The 17220-nt window shown below is 37.3% G+C and overlaps 1 protein-coding gene across 1 annotated transcript; it reads left to right on the plus strand.

Annotated features, from left to right (window-relative positions):
• The first annotated feature begins 14131 nt into the window (after window positions 1–14131).
• On the plus strand, window positions 14132–15688 carry LOC145101714 (protein ELC-like). The gene has a single exon (XM_079038988.1). It carries the CDS (start codon window positions 14246–14248, stop codon window positions 15518–15520), a length of 1275 nt encoding a protein of 424 aa, XP_078895114.1. The 5' UTR covers window positions 14132–14245; the 3' UTR covers window positions 15521–15688.
• The last annotated feature ends 1532 nt before the right edge of the window (window positions 15689–17220 follow it).

The following is a 17220-nucleotide window of genomic DNA, read 5'->3' on the forward strand; positions in this document are numbered from 1 at the left end:
CAACTTCATTATTAAAAGAAAAGGTGAAACCTTGTTTATACAAACAATGAAAGGAAATAATGTTTCTCGCCATATCGGCCAAGTAACAACAATGATTCAAATCTAAATTTAAACCATTACTAAGCAATAAAGAATAAACTCCAATCTTGGTTACAGGCGACACTTTCTTATTTCCCATGATTAAGTTTATCTTCCTGTGCTCCATATCCCTACTTCTTTTTAGTCCCTGCAAATCAGAACAAATGTGAAATCCACAACCTGTATCAAGGACCCAAGAATTAGCATGTGATGATTTATTAGATTGAATAGTGTAAATACCTGCAAAGAGGGCTTGATCTTGCCATCCTTTATGTCCTGCAAGTACTTGGGGCAACTTTGTTTCTAGTACCCTTTTTCATGACAGTGGAAGCACTCTGTGTTGGATTAGTGTCTAATTCCATAACTATTTTGGTATGTACTTGACCCGATGGTGCATGGTCCTTTTGGGTTGCCTTCACCAAAGCAACTTGATAGGATGAATTATGGTGAGAAAGGATTAATTATGATTTATTAATATATTATGAGAATAATATATTAAATGATAAATCATATTATTTATTTAATATTAGTCAAGAATTAATAAGAATTAAGTTTGTGGCTAAAAGACATTAATTAAACTTAAGGGACTAGAACTGTTAATTGTGTGATAGTTGAATATTGGGCTAATGGACTCCATATTAGAGGGTTGGACGAATTCTATGGGGAAACCCATTAGAAATCGTCCTAGGCCTCTAAGGAGGGAGTCCATGGGTTGCTTAGGGCTTAAGCATCCAAATTAGGGTTTCCTTGTTAGATAACCCTAATAGCATCACTATTTAAGGAACCCTTGGGCACCAAAAACGTGGGCAACTGAATCCTTAGGGTTTACACACGTTTTGGGCAGCCTCCACTCTCCTTATTCTTCATCCTCTTGCTCTTGGTGTTTGTGAACCATTAGAGGAGTGACATTTGTGACTTTAAGCTTTCTAAAGTTATTACAAGGAGGATTTGGGATTGTTATTGCTACATAACAATCAAGGTAAGATCTAAACCCCATTCATAAGTTAATTTGATTAATTGTATGCTAGATATAGGATTTAAAGTCTTGGATGAATTACATGTACAATAGAGAAACCTAGATCCAAGCATTAGGGTTTGTATGAGCACATAGGATGTTCTTATGAATAAAACCCATCAGTGGTATCAGAGCCTTGATTGGTTTCTATTGTACTGATGCCTAGCATATTCATTCTTGTTGCAAAAATCGTTTTTTGGTTCCCTGCCTGATGAACTCGGCGAGTTCCAATGTGGACTCGGCGAGTTGCTCCAACTCGGCGAGTCCATAGAGGAACTCGGCGAGTTCGAGCGTCAGAAGGAGGCACTTTCAGGATTTCTTGCTATTTTGCTTAAGGATACTTGCCTTAATTGTTTTGGGTCTTTAATATTCGAATTTTATCCTAAATTTGAGTATATCCTTAATTAAACAAAAGATATTTACCAATTGATTAGATAATAACTTCCTTATATGATTAAAGATTGATTATTTGTATTAATTGGGTAACTTATCTTGCAAGAAATTGAAATTAGATCAAATATAGATAATGACTAAATTAATTGTTTAATTTCTGTTATTTGTTATTTGATCCTTGTGTTGTGAAAAAGTTTCAATTGTGCCCATGTATGTTTTATGGTTTAAATTTGAACTTAAAGGTTTTGTTTTGAAATTTAAATAGTTGAAACCCTAATGTTTTGAAATGTTTCAAAACTTGCCCTCAAGTTTTGGAATTTAAAAGTTGATTAAAATTTTAATTTGGAAATGTTAAATTCTAAAACCCTAGTATTGTTTTGAAAAGTTCATATCACACCCTTATGGTTTATTAATTAATTAAAGTGTATAATTATTAAATTAGACCACCTAGTATTTTAAAAGTGTAAAATACACCCTATACTATATATATCATTAAAAGTCTAATATTATATATGTATGAGTAAAGTGTCAAGTCTTACCGTTAGTAGGCCTCATTCATGAAGCTAGTCTATAAGGGGTGTTTAAGGAAATTGCCTATAAAATGGTGATTGAATAGGTATCCACTCTTACCCACCGCACTCTTAACTAGTGGAGGGTCGTTAGCCGAACGGGTAGGATAGGACAGAAACCTTTCATTATAAGTATAATGAAGTACAAAAGTAACTAAATTTTTTACAAATTCTCAATCTTAGTTAATCTAGGCAAAAGTGAATTGATGCAATTCCATGAAATTACACTTTGTACCCTTGCAAAGACGTTAGTGGAGCGTGTGTGGTTAACCGGCACACTAAATGGGTCTAAGCAAAGGTAGCAAAGGGTGACTCAATGTTTGTCATAGTTCGGTGGAGCGTGTGTGGTTAACCGGCACATCGAATAGGTGATTGTAACATGTGGGGGCACCATGTAAGTTTGCATGGTTATTTACACCCTATTTTGTGATCCTCGGCATCCCAGTCACAAATCGAGGGGCATATCGAGATTTAAACATGCCATTGAAAAGTTCAACGAATCTCAAAGGATCTAGGAGTTTTCAATGCATTTAAAACTTAATCTGTTTTTCGTTTTTCATGGTGGAAAATTAGTGAATCGTCATTCACTTACCTTCAAATGTTCTGCAATTTGGGTTACGGCATCCCTCTCCCAAGTTGTGGAATATTGTGTTGGGTCCTAGCCTTAGTATCTCATTTAGGTGATTTATTAAGGACTCAATCAATCAACTAACTTGAATTTGTTTTCTCCCGTTTTGTAGATGTCAAAGTATGAAAACTATGGTATTCCCAAATCCCGTGGAACAAGCTTTCCACATGAAGATGATATTCCACGATTCGATCGAGTAACAAGAGATCATGCTTCACTTCCTCTACCCCTCCAATTATTCTCCCTAACCCACAAGTTCGAAAGCTTGAAAGGTTCAAGCTCACTCAAGCCCTTTTGGCAAGTCAACATGAAGAAGGAAAGTCGGTGTGTGCACACGTCCTAGAGATGAAGTCACACATTGATAGGTTAAGAATGTTAGGATCCGTTGTCTGTGAGGAGCTGGCTGTTGACTGGGTTCTTCAGTCACTTCCTAACTTATATAGTGAGTTCTTAAGAGAGTACTATGTGATGAACCACGACGTGAACCTTATAGATCTCACCTACATGCTTATTACTGTTGAATCAGCGATGATTTGGCGCACTGGAAAAGCAAAGTTGATTGGTGGATTGGCCTTCCATACCTCTATGGATATAGGAAATGGCAACGAAAGGCATGCCATGATCGAAAAGTTTGATCATAAGAGAGAGACAAAGTCAGAAGTAGTTCCGTGTGCTGTTCCAAAGAAGTTAATTTGCTTTTATTGCCAAGAGAAGGGGCATTGGAGACGAAGCTGTCTTATTTACCTAAGAGATCTAAGAGATGGGAGAGTCAAAACGTATGGCTCTACTTTAGGTAAACTCCATTAACTAACTCTTTTAAATTCCTATTCTAGATTCTTAATACATGATGTGATAAGATTACATTTCGATGTTTTGTAGGATCAAAGAAAAGAGAGGAAACTTAAGGGAAGAAGTGAGCGGAATCTAATCGTGAAGAAATGGATTTCGATCGCATTACTTAAAGATTAGAATCTTGAGCTACTACTTAGAGTTAGAATAGATTGCTAAGAAATATATATTAACATAGTTTTTCGATTGAATTGCATTGTAAGGACAAATTTTTCCGCAATAAAATAAAATTTGATTTTATATTATTTATTTATCCTTGCAATGGTGTGTATGAAAAATTGATGTTTGTAAGTTTCTATTTTAGCAATAATGGATTTGATTCTTAATTATGTTATTTGTGGAAAGGTTAAGAGTTTACCAAATAAGGAAAGTTTCTCATTACCCAAGATTCAATTGGATAGAAACTTGGAATCATACAACAAGTATTTCATGATGAATGAGAAGTTTCATATTTGGAAATTAGACTAATTTGTTGACAAAGTGTCAAGTGAAGGGCTAGGAGATCAAGTACACAAAGGTTGTGTGTTGATCAAGTCCACCACAAAAGTGACAAATATATTCGTCATGATTTACTAAAGGTTTAGTGGATATGATTATACTTATAAGATTAAGTATAATTCTGAATTGATTGAAAGAGTTTAAATCAATAGTAGAACGAATAAGAAGACTCAAGTAGGCAGAAAGATAAAAGTTTCTCTATTCTAAGAAGAAGGGAGAGTACCTTTTATTATGTTTTATGATAGATCTTAATGATTAAGAACCATATCTCAATTGATCCTCTAAGTGAGTCTTAGTACAATTGTATGTCTGAGAAGAGGAATCAAGAATTGAAGAAATGGTTAAATCAAAAGAGCGATCATACTTCGTTCCAAAACAAGTCTTAGAGTTAAGATTGTGACATTGAGTGACAAGTATTAAGAAGGTTTATAACATTCATCAAATGTGGAAAGTTGTGATGCCTTGGATAAGACAAATACCAACTAGAACAAATCTTATGAAGTGTTTTGTTTTGATAAAAGCTACACTAACTCTTGAATATTTGTTTGTCAAGAAATGTTATTGACAAAAGAATCTTATATGTCAAGGAGTCAGTGGGAGTCTTAATGGTCTTGAAAGGTTTCAAGAACAAATCAAGAATAAACCTTATCGATCATCACTAGCACATGAGTTGAGGTTTACAACCTATCGTGTTGACACTATCTTGTTTCTGTGCGGTTCCAATTGAGTTAATTATGCATGTGAGTCCTATGAGTTCTCATTTGAATGCATAAAAGGCAAGGACATTGATCAATGAAAATTACATTGATAGGAAAGGGTGAGCTGCTTAACTACTTGGAAGATATGGTGGCAGCCATGTTACCATAAGGCAAGAGATCAAGATTGAGAAAGTTCAGTCCATATGAGTTTGGATTTGTCGCAAACTTTGGTTTTGGACAAATTCGCATGGATAGGAACAAATACACCATTAAAATCTAAGTGTCATAAGATTCTCTCCTTCATGAAGATGACTGTGAGGAAATGCTTTCACTAAGAGAGATTAAGAAGATAGTAATTGTGAAAATTGTATTCTTGAATTTGATTATGGTTACGGTATCCCTTTCCATAATTAGAATTGTGAGATTTGGCAATTAGTCTTAATTGTTTAGACACACATATGAACTATTTAAGGCAAATGTGTATAATTTTGAGAATCTTAGATAAAGGGTTATCAAAGCATTAGAAATATGAACTTAAGAAATTCAATAGGAATTGTTTTCTGGAAGTTAAGTTGTTTCTAAATACATGTCAAAGCTAGTGGGAGCATACGAGTTATGATTATGTGATAATAATCATCATAGTGGGAGCATAAATGATGTGCTTGTATGATTATTATGGTAAGTATTGCAAGTTAGCAATATTAATTATAGAAAACAAGAGTTATACTTTGCTAAGCTGTAAGGATTGAATAGTTGTTTTGCTATAATTAAGGGAGAGAATATTATGCTTCATTTCAAATCTAAAGGCTTAGGTTGTGGAATGTTAATAAATTTAGTCAAGGATACATAGTGCGTTCTTAATTTTCAATTATGATTATGGCATCCCTCTTCATAGTTCGAATTATGAGAACGTGACACATAAAATATTATGGCAAAAGATTGATAAAGTATTGTATCTTTATGTAAGAACATTATGCATCGTGTCCCATACGCTTCAGGTAAAGGATCGATTGCAAATGCTATAATATTTGACCATTCTAAAATTTTCCAAATGTCTAGCGCATTTAGAGGGAAAAAGGACAAGAATCGGTTTTGACTAAGATAATTAAACAACTATCAAAGGACAATCCAAAGCTCGCTGAGGATTGGTCGCTTGTGAGTAGTTGGAAGTATGATATTGGATGGACCATATCGAAATTATTATGAATAGATAAGATTCTATTAAGAATGAATTGTCATATGGCAAATGCGGAAATGTTTCCATATTGGGAGTTGGATATTTAAAATCTATGTCTAGATTAGAAATTTTATGCAAAAGGATGTTCAAAGGAATGTACTTTGAGTGAGAGACATCATGTCTATGGAATTGTATTGTAACAATCTCAAATAGAGGACTTTGTAATTTCATTGGCAATAGTCATTGTGACTTTTGTGCTATGGCATTACGAAAGGATCATTGCATAAGAAGTTAGAATCTAGCATATTCTATAAGTGGCAAGAATTTGATATTCTTTCACTTGTGAAAAGGATTAGGAATTGTGAAATGAGTATGATTAGAAATGTGTTCATTTGATCTATTTCACAAAGTAAGAACCGTAGGTAAGCATTGTGTGCATGCTAAGAGCATGGGACAAGTGTAGTAATAATTCAAGTAAGAAGTTGATTACCCGAAACAACAAATAATGAGTAATCGATATGGTGATAAATAAAAGGTGTTTTACTTATACTCAAAGGTTTGAGGCCATATGGGATTAGTATTATTCTTGTGTTTCACTTTGCATGTTTTGACTTCCTGAATAATTTAATTGGTTCAGAACAGTCAAATTATTCGAACAGGCCACAGTCGTTCATATGTTGGAAGTAGGTATGAATAAAGACTGTCGTGAATTAGTGTGTGGATTGTCTAAAGTGTATTAGACATAAGCAAATGTTTGCTGCAACGTTCATGAGTGCTTATGAATATGATTTGAGCATTGGATTAAACCCATGCTCACTTGGATCACTTCATGGATTTTATCACGAGTGATTGGTGAGACGATAAAATCTTATATTCTTGAAACCGAGATGTGTGAGTTGTATCTTGCGAATCGGTTGCACATTGATAATATGTAAACGCACCAGTAACTTGGTGTTATAAAACATATTGTTGTGTGTGATTCGGTAAGTGAGTGCAAGCAAGCATTGAGTCAAAGTTTATCCGTTCCTTTTATCCAAAGTAAGATAAAAGCGATATCTTTGGGCCCCTCGATGATTTAGTGATGGCACCTAAGCGCTTGGCCAAGCCGGGACTAATTTGATGTGATCAAGTATAGTCTGTTGTCAGTCGTCATAAATCGGAAGTCGGGAAATAGTATAGAGAGAATGATTAAGTTCATATCTCATATCTATACGATATCAAGAATGGAGGAATATATGATCCCTTATCTAAAGGACACGCGTATCTGATAAGATCAGAGTTGACAGCGGCTTTTGAAAGCTACGATTGCAGATCAGGATCTGAAGTCATACGCATAATAGTTATTAGACTTATCCAAGTGGGAGACTGTTGGATTAGTGCCTAAGTCCATAACTATTTTGGTATGTACTTGACCCGATGGTGCATGGTCCTTTCGGGTTGCCTTCACCAAAGCAACTTGATAGGATGAATTATGGAGAGAAAGGATTAATTATGATTTATTAATATATTATGAGAATAATATATTAAATGAGAAATCATATTGTTTAATTAATATGAGTCAAGAATTAATAAGAATTAAGTTTGTGGCTAAAAGACATTAATTAAACTTAAGGGACTAGAATTGTCAATTGTGTGATAGTTGAATATTGGGCTAATGGACTCCATATTAGAGGGGTGGACGAATTATATGGGGAAACCCATTAGAAATCGTCCTAGGCCTCTAAGGAGGGAGTCCATGGGTTGCTTAGGGCTTAAGCATCCAAATTAGGGTTTCCTTGTTAGATAACCCTAATAGCCTCACTATTTAAGGAACCCTTGGGCACCAAAAACGTGGGCAACTGAATCCTTAGGGTTTACACACGTTTTGGGCAGCCTCCACTATCCTTATTCTTCATCCTCTTGCTCTTGGTGTTTGTGAACCATTAGAGGAGTGACATTTGTGACTCTAAGCTTTCTAAAGTCATTACAAGGAGGATTTGGGATTGTTATTGCTACATAACAATCAAGGTAAGATCTAAACCCCATTCATAAGTTAATTTGATTAATTGTATGCTAGATCTAGGATTTAAAGTATTGGATGACTTGCATGTACAATAGAGAAACCTAGATCCAAGCATTAGGGTTTGTATAAGCACATAGGATGTTCTTATGAATAAAACCCATCACTCTACATCCTTAGGATTGGAAGAGAGATTAGCAGAACCAGCTTTGGTCCCACTGGAAGAGGATCCATCAAGAGACTTTCCCTTGTGGCTCTTGTAGGGAGCCTTCCTCTTCTTTCCCTACCCATGTCCAACTGCCATAACAGGGGCAAAAGTAGTAGTAGTAGGAGTAGACACAACAAACTTGCCTTTCAAGTTGCTTTCTGCAGCTCTTAGAAGGCCTTGATGCTTGCTAAGAGTGACCTCCTCCTTGTTCATATGATAGGTCATACAAAAATGATCATAAAAAGTAGGTAAAGAGTGTAGAATAATATCTATGGCCAAATCTTCATCAAAATTGACATTTAATTTAAGCAAGCGATCCACATATATCTTCATCTTTTGCAAGTGGGTCGTGATGGGTTCTCTATCCTTCATTTTGGTTGTGATCATGGAGGCAATGATCTCATACCTCTCCTGCCGAGCACTTTGATGGTATCTTTCCATCAAATCTTGATACATTTCAAAAGGATAGTAGTCCTCATAGGACTTCTGCAGCTCATCAGTCATGGTAGCAATCATTACACGCGACACCTTTGTTGCATCCCTTTCATGAGTAGTATGTTCAACGATCTGTTCGGGGGTAGCAGTTGTGACATCAATCTCTTTAAGCTCTTTATCTAGGACATATTCTTTGTCCTCATAGCAAATAGCCATTTGCATGTTTCGAATCCAGTCATTGAAGTTCGATCCATCGAAAATGACCCTCCCACATAGGTTCATGAGGAGAAAGAGCCTGAAGGCATTGGCTTGGAAGCATTGTTTGGAATAGACATCTAAAAAAGAAGAACAACGTTTAGATTAGATGATAATCCTTAATATTACACCCAAATGAAATATTAAGGCTAGAACCCGACACAATATTCTACAATTGCGAAAAGTGATGCCGTAATCCAATTGTAAAATATTTGAAGGTAGGTAAATGACGATTTACCAATTTCCACCATGAAAACGAAATAGATTATTAAGTTTTAATTGGATTAAAATTCCTAGATCCTTTGAGATTCATTTCTAACACCCATAAAATTCAAGCCAATTTAAAACTTTTCAGAAACATTTAAAACCAATAATTATTACAAATTTGTTTTCAAGATACTCTATATCAGAGTTTTCCCAGAAACATAAACAAAACATGAGGAGCTGTACGATCATGCCTTTGCCTTGTCGCGAACCCATGTTGTACCTAAAACAATAAACTTAAACTGTAAGTCCGAAAGCTTAGTGATTTCCCCCAAAATACCCATACCATAACAATACACATCTAATCATAAACATCATAATATGGGTCCAGTCAACCATCGGGTTGGAATACCCCGACCCTCAACCATCTGGTTGGAATGCCAACATACTATGATTCCGATCATCCTCGAGATGGAATACTCACATCCCACAACCAACAGGTTGGAATGCCCATGTCTATTGGATTTCACACAAATCAGATAAGCCTCAACCGTCAAACATACATGTGCACATATAACAAATAATCACATAACAGTCTATAGACAGATAAACCGACCCAACTGATCATAATAGCATAATAACCTCTTATCTACCAAGACACTGATCTAACAGATCATAATAGCATATACCATTCTATCTACCAGAATATTGATCCAACATATCATACTAGCAAAACATATCAGTATAATAATCCAAAAAGGGTCGGCCTTGGTGCCTTAGACCCTTGAGTATAGTGAGGAAAACTCACCTCTCAACTGTCGACTCGAAAGAGAAGCTCAATCTCTCAGATTACCGCCAATAACACCACCACCTATATTCACCATCGAACCATACCTATAAATTCCAATTTCCTAAAATACCCCACAAGCCAAATAGTCAAATCCTTTGTCAAAGTCAAATTCAACGGTCATGGTCAACAGTGCATGTTGACCCGAACCGTCGAGTGCAGTCGCCGACTCGTCAAGTCCTTCCAGAACTCAAGTAGTCGTGAAATTCCCCACTGACTCGTCGAGTTTCCCTACAACTCGCCGAGTTCATGCGTGTCCAAAAGTCGGGGAAAACCCTAGCTGACTCGCCAAGTCGCCTCACTGACACGCCGAGTCCATGCAAAAGTCCTTGCACGACAACCTTCATCGGACTCGTCGAGTTGACCATGCAACTCGCCGAGTCCCTTCAGTCCTTAATCCATACATATGCTTTTTAAGCTGTTTTAAGGTTCCAAATTGCAGATCCAGCTTCCCAAGGCATGTTTATCACGTAAAGTTGCAAACTTTGCGTGCATACACGACTCTAATGACTCCTAATGCCAAATCCAAACTTGAAATGAGGTTTTACACCTAAGGGGAGGTTTATACTTGCAAAAACTGGAAGCTTTATGGACTTAGAGACCCACGAGAGTTCAGATTTGAAGTTGCAACTTCAGATCTTAGCTCATGCACAAGAAAAGCTTCCTAATATGCTAGAAAAGCCCTAAACTTCACCCAAAAGAGATCTAGCAGGAAATGAGGCCAAGATAACGACTTGATATCTTTAATAGATGCTAACTGAGATACATTTCTGATCTCCAAATGTTCCTTGCCTCCATCCTCTTGTTCTCCAAGCTCTTCTCACCAAGAATCCTCTTCCAAAGCTTAAAACACACAAATAGAGCACACACATACACACGTATTAGGGTTTGCTGAGCTCTCAAGGGATTGTAAGGAGGCCACAGGAGGCTAAGGATCCCTTAAATAGGGTGCAAAACCCCGAAAATTAGGGCTTCATCCTCCAAGTGGGCCAACCCGCTGTTACTCAACAAGTCAGGGCATCAAACTCGTCGAGTAGGACTTGTACTTAAGAAATTTAAGGCCATAACTTAATACCTAAGAACTGGGGCGTTACAATTCTCCCCCACTTGAACTAGACTTTGTCCTTGAAGTCTGTCGCGATGAACAACTCGAGATAGTGCTCCCGCATCTCTACCTCCGGCTCCTACGTCCACTCGGGCCCTTTTTGGTGCTCCCACTGTACTTTCGCCAAAGGTATCTCCTTGTTCTGCAGAACCTTCACCTTCCTCTCCAGAATGGTCACATGCCTCTCAACATAATTCATGTGCTCATCGAATCGAATTTCGTCCAACGATACTACCGCCTCTTGATCCATAATGTACTTTCGCAATTGCAAAACGTGGAAAGTGTTGTGGATCTGACTCAGCTCCTCCGGAAGCTCTAATCTATATGCCACCTTTCCAACCCTGGCGATAACCCTGAACGACCCAATATATCAGGGACTCAATTTCCCCCTCTTCCTGAAATGGATAACACCCTTCCAGGGCGAGACCTTCAGGAGTACCATGTCCCCAACCTGGAATTCTAACTCAGATCGGCACCGATCAACGTAGCTCTTTTACCGACTCTACGCGGTCTGCAACCGCTGTCTGATTTGCCGAATCCTCTCAGTAGCATACAAAACTATCTCGGTCCGACCCATCACTCTGCGACCCACCTCACCCCAACAAACTGGAGTGCAGCACCGCCGTCCATATAATAGCTCATAGGGTGGGGCACCTATGCTGGAATGAAAGTTGTTGTTGTAGGAAAACTCTACAAGCGATAGGTAGGAATCCTAGCTCCCACCGAAGTCGATAACGCGACTCTCAACATATCCTCGAGATTCTGTATAGTCCGCTCACTATGGCCGTCTGTCTGCAGATGGTAGGCTGTACTCAAGTGCAGCTGTGTGCCTAATTCCTCGTGGAACTTCTGCTAGAAACGGGAGGTAAACCGAACATCACGATCTGAAACAATAGAGAAGTGTATCCTATGGCGAGCAATGATCTCACGAATATATACCTCATCCAACTTCTCGGCCGATGAACTCTCCCGTATCGCTAAAAAGTGAGCGCTCTTGGTCAGTCAATCCACGATGACCCAAATAGCGTCAAAGCCCTTTGCCATTTTCGACAGCTTGGTGATAAAATCCATCGTGATCTGTTCCCATTTCCACATGGGAACCTCCAGAGGCTGCAACTTGCCATGTGCCCTCTGATGCTCGACCTTGACCATCCTGCAGGTCAAGCATCTCTCTACATACCAAGCGATTTCTCGCTTCATGCATGGCCACCAGTAACTCAGAGGCAGATCTCGGTACATCTTGGTGGCCCCGGGGTGAATAGAGAAGCGAAACTTAGGAGCCTCCTCCAAAACAACCTGTCTGACCCCACCAATCATCGGAACCCAGACCCGACCGTAACGGGTCAACAATCCCCGACTATCCTGCACAAATCGGGTGTTCTCACCCCTAATCCTCTCCAACTTCCAGTTCTCCCGACGCATACCCTCTGCCTGAGCTTCCTTGATCAAGCTCACAAGTGGAGAATCCACTGATATCCTCATACAAGGGTACGGTGTCTTCCAACAGCTACCCATGGTGATGCCTCCGGATGATATTTTGTATTCATCGCTAGGAAAGGACAACAAAATCCCACCTACGAAGGGTAATCAACAATCATAATATTTTCTAGGGATATACCTAGATTTAGGTTTGTGGTTTCACGATCTCTTTGTGAAGATCTTCTTGGAATCTGTAAAGCTTGGTTCTGAAATGGTATTTGCACTCAAAAAATATTGGAAATTTAAAAAAGATAATTTATTTTAAATATTGTTAATCTGAAAATGGGTTTTGTTTGCTCTGTTATAATAATCAAATAATAGAGAGAAATGAAAGGAATGCACTATAGTTTGCAAAATAAAATCAAATTTTCTTACTGGAACATGCAAAGTAGGATGGTATAATCAAGTTTTTTTTATCGTAACACACAGAAGATAAAGTACTATTAAGAAAATGCATTCTCTGATTTTATTTTGCATATTATTACAAAAAGTAGCTCATAATTGTTTAATTGTGAAATAAACACTCACAACCTGATGTTTCCTTTTGGTCTTCACAGGAAGGACTTTCCCACGGAGTATCTAATTCATGGGGACATAAGAAAGTGGACATCAATGGCTACTGCCATAAAAAGACAAATGACAACTATGATTTACTTAGTGTTCACAAAGAGAAAGGGTCCATTTTTCATTCAACAAACATAAAAATAGCCTTTTGATTTGAAGGTGAGAGTTAGTTGTCTTAGAGATGAAAATAACCAGGTGTTCTGAGGCTAATGGCGCTTTTTGTAAATGGTTTTTTGTACACTTATAGGAAAAAATAATGGTTTGTTTATAAACAATGGTGAGAGTTAATAGGATTACAGTTATCCAAGGTATATAGGTTTTACGTGGGTTGATTTCATGTTATACAAATTAACTTTACAAATTCCCAACGAGCAAGGAGATTGGCTAAAACCCGTAACTGGACGACACTATTTTCAAGTTGGCTTCTTTAGTGTTGTAGTTATGATTTTGCTCAATTCTTCCTGTGTCGATTTAATTTTCATTCCCAAAACTTCACTGATCCATGCGATAGCATGGGAAGCCCACTAGTTTGAAAGCAAAAGCTTTGATAACAAGTTTACTTAATCCAAGAGACGTTAGCATCCTACTAGTTGCAAGGCATGCATGAGTTACCATTTTGCTCCTCAATTCACATGTGATTTGTATATGGTTCCTTGCCTCATGTGTTGCCCCTCATTTCATAGGTGATTATGTATGGTTCCTTGCCTCCGGTTTTTTTTTTTCGTTGTATCCAATAACAGAAGTTGGAAAACACAGTAAAATAATCTATGCTTTAAAAAAATACTTTGTCTCTAAACACATAATGCAAAAGTTCAATCAACCCACAAACAATCGTCTTTAACCTATAGCGAAACAGAAAACCTTTTAGTTCTATTTGAATTATGTCTTTTTATCAAATATATATACGTAACTAGTTCTATTTAAATTATGTCTTTTTATCAAATATATATACATAAGTTTTTATTTTATTGGTACCCCTTACTTATTTGTTAAATTACTTTAATGGGACAGGTATAAATTGCAGAACTTTTAAAGTACAGGTACAAATATGATATATTTGTTTTTGGAAAGGGTATAAATTGCAGAACTTTTAAAGTACATGTACAAAAATGATATATTTGTTTTCTTGTTTACCAGCTGTGACAACTTAGCACAGAAGCAATTATACTTTGTGGAGGTTTCTTCTTCTCTAAACTTCCGTTCAATCAAATTCTCCGATCAAAATTCCATCACTGGAGTAAAGAATGGTGCCTCCGCCGCCTTCTCCGACGTCTTCGATGGCCCAGTACACTCAACAGTTTCTCAGTTCCGTCCTGTCCCAACGCGGTCCATCTTCCCTTCCATACTCCGAAGACGTGAAGTGGCTTATCCGTCAACACCTCCTCTCGCTCTCCGAAGCCTACCCCTCTCTTCAGCCCAAAACCGCCACGTTTACCCACAACGACGGCCGCTCTGTCAACCTTCTCCAGTCCGAGGGCACAGTTCCGATGGTGTTTCAGAATGTTACTTACAACATACCCGTCGTCATCTGGCTCATGGAGACTTACCCTCGCCATCCGCCTCTCGTCTTCGTGAATCCTACTCGCGATATGGTGATCAAGCGCCAACATCCTTTTGTTAATCCATCTGGTTTAGTTTCGATCCCATATTTGCAAAATTGGGTTTACCCTAGTTCTAATTTGGTTGATCTGGCTCGTAATTTGGGTAATTATTTCGGTAGCGATCCACCGTTATACTCGCAACGCAGACCAAACCCTAACCCTAACCCTAACCCAAACCCAAGCCCTAGCCCTAGCCCTAGTTTCAATGCATCTGGATCATCGGGATCGGTTTCATCTGGATCTATCCGGCCAGCCATCCCACCTCGGACATACCCGCCGTCACCGTATGTGAGCGACAGCGGGAGGATTCCATCGCCTGCTCCGCCTCAGAGGTTTGGGTCTGGGTCCTTCGAGGACCCGAGCTTAGTTTATAAACGGAATGCGATTAATAAGCTGGTGGAGAATGTGCATAGTGACGTCGCCCGGTTGAGGAAAACAAGAGAGGCTGAAATGGAAGGGATGTTTAGTGCTCAGGCAGTGTTACGGCAGAGAGAGGAGGAGCTTTCAATAGGGTTACGACAGATGCAAGATGAGAAAGCGGATTTGGAGCAGCAATTGCAGATGGTTTTGATGAATACAGATGTGTTAGAAGGATGGGTGAGAGAAAATGAGGGCAAATTAGGTGGAGATTTGTCAAATATAAGTCCTGATGATGCTATTGTTCCATCTGATTCTCTTTCTAAACAGATGCTGGACTGTACAGCATCTGATCTTGCTATAGAAGATGTTGTTTATGCCTTGGATAAAGCTGTGCAAGAAGGGTCTATACCCTTTGATCTGTATTTAAGGAATGTGAGGTTGTTGTCTCGAGAACAATTCTTTCATCGTGCAACATCTGTGAAGGTTAGAGCAATACAGATGCAAGCTCAAGTTACAAGCATGGCGTCCAGGGCACCACCATCACCATATGGCGTGTGAAAAAGTCGCTCCTCACATATGCTTTTCTTCCTTCTAGTTTTGAGGGTATGTGCCATTGAACCTTTAAAACATAGGTTATAGATCATTCTTGTTTCTTACTATTACTTGTCAACATATGTTGATTCTTATTGTTTACTCGTGTAATCATCAATTTCATATTTTTGCAAATCTTTTATGTTGATATGATAGAAAACATAGAACAAAAGTTTATGCCTAATTGATTTGATAAAGATTTGGATGAAACTCAAGTAAGTTTTCAATTTTGTGTTAAATTTTTATAGGGTCTAATGAGATTCTTGTTAATGAATTGAAGTCATGTATAATGAAAAAGTTTGATATGTAATTTAAATGTTCATGCATAATCTGAATTCAGAAACATCATAATGGCAGAGTAAAGAGATTTTTTTTGTTATATGTGTTTGGTATGTTGGAATTTGGAATCTGGTATACAAAAGTGTTTGATTTCAAATTGGTTTTCTAGAGCTATGTTGTTAAATTTGTGTTGATCACTTGATTGTTACTTTTTGCAAATATAGGATTATAAATATGAGTGTATTGGTGATACACCACCGATAGTTGATAATATTAGTGCATTGTCATTCCTGGTTTCATTTTGAAAGTGCATTGTTATTTTTTGGTTCCATTTTGAAAATGCATTGCTATTCATGGTTCCAAAATCGGTTTCATTTTGAAAGAGCATTGATGTTATTGTTACAAATCATGAAAAATCGGTTTTGTTATGAAAAATAACTGAAAAAGGACACCGACATTGGTGGTCTAAGTTATGAATAATATATAAAAAAAACTGTTTTATTTTGTTTATATTCAAACAAAAAGATTACATATATATTTATACATTATACTTTCTTATAAAAAGAAACAAAAGCCTCGAGATATTTCTTCTCTTCTTCAAAGCATTTCAAAATCTCTTGTAGAGACCCACAAAAAAGATTATCAGTACAATTTTATTCACAATAGAATGTGATTGGCTGATTGTCAAACTCCCAACTTTAGAATGTGTTGAGTGTTTTTCTTGTCATGTTGATTGGATTCAAGAAAAGCTTTGTTATCCATTGTCAATATGTTGTGGGCCTGGAGCTTTATTTCCTCATTATAAGCTTTCGAAAACAAAGCCATCTCATGTAAGTAGTCTTTCTCGGTGTTTGTGTTAGTTGACATCTTGAAAGATAAGAGACACACACATATACACACAAAGAGCTTAGGATGATATGCTAAAGGGTAAGACGAAGAGATATGAATGAGGAGAGAATACTCAATTGAGTAAATTACACCAATGGTCCATATGGTATAGGGTAATTTATGCATTTGGTTCCTAATTTATTCTTTTAACTTGGAAGGTCTCTATTGTTTGTTTTTGTTATGCGTTTGGTCCATCTCCTACCTAAAATAACTATTTTGTCATTGATTTTTTAATTTATTTAAATAAACATACCCTCAACCCCACCCCTATCATCTTACCTTACATACCTGATCATTTTTTCCTAATTAAATAATGAGAAGTTAAATATCCTCCTACTATCCCTTACCCATATCAAATGATGACATGTGTTATATTTATTTTTTCTTAATAATATTTTAATCAATTTGTCACCATTTAATATGGGTAGGAAGATAAGTAGGAGGAAATTGTAGAAAGATATTTAATTTTTCTTAAATAATAGTTTTTTTAGGTAAGACAG

Source organism: Lactuca serriola, chromosome 4 (assembly GCF_051521515.1).
Source record: "Lactuca serriola cultivar US96UC23 chromosome 4, Lser_US96UC23_V15, whole genome shotgun sequence".
Classification (NCBI taxonomy): domain Eukaryota; kingdom Viridiplantae; phylum Streptophyta; class Magnoliopsida; order Asterales; family Asteraceae; genus Lactuca; species Lactuca serriola.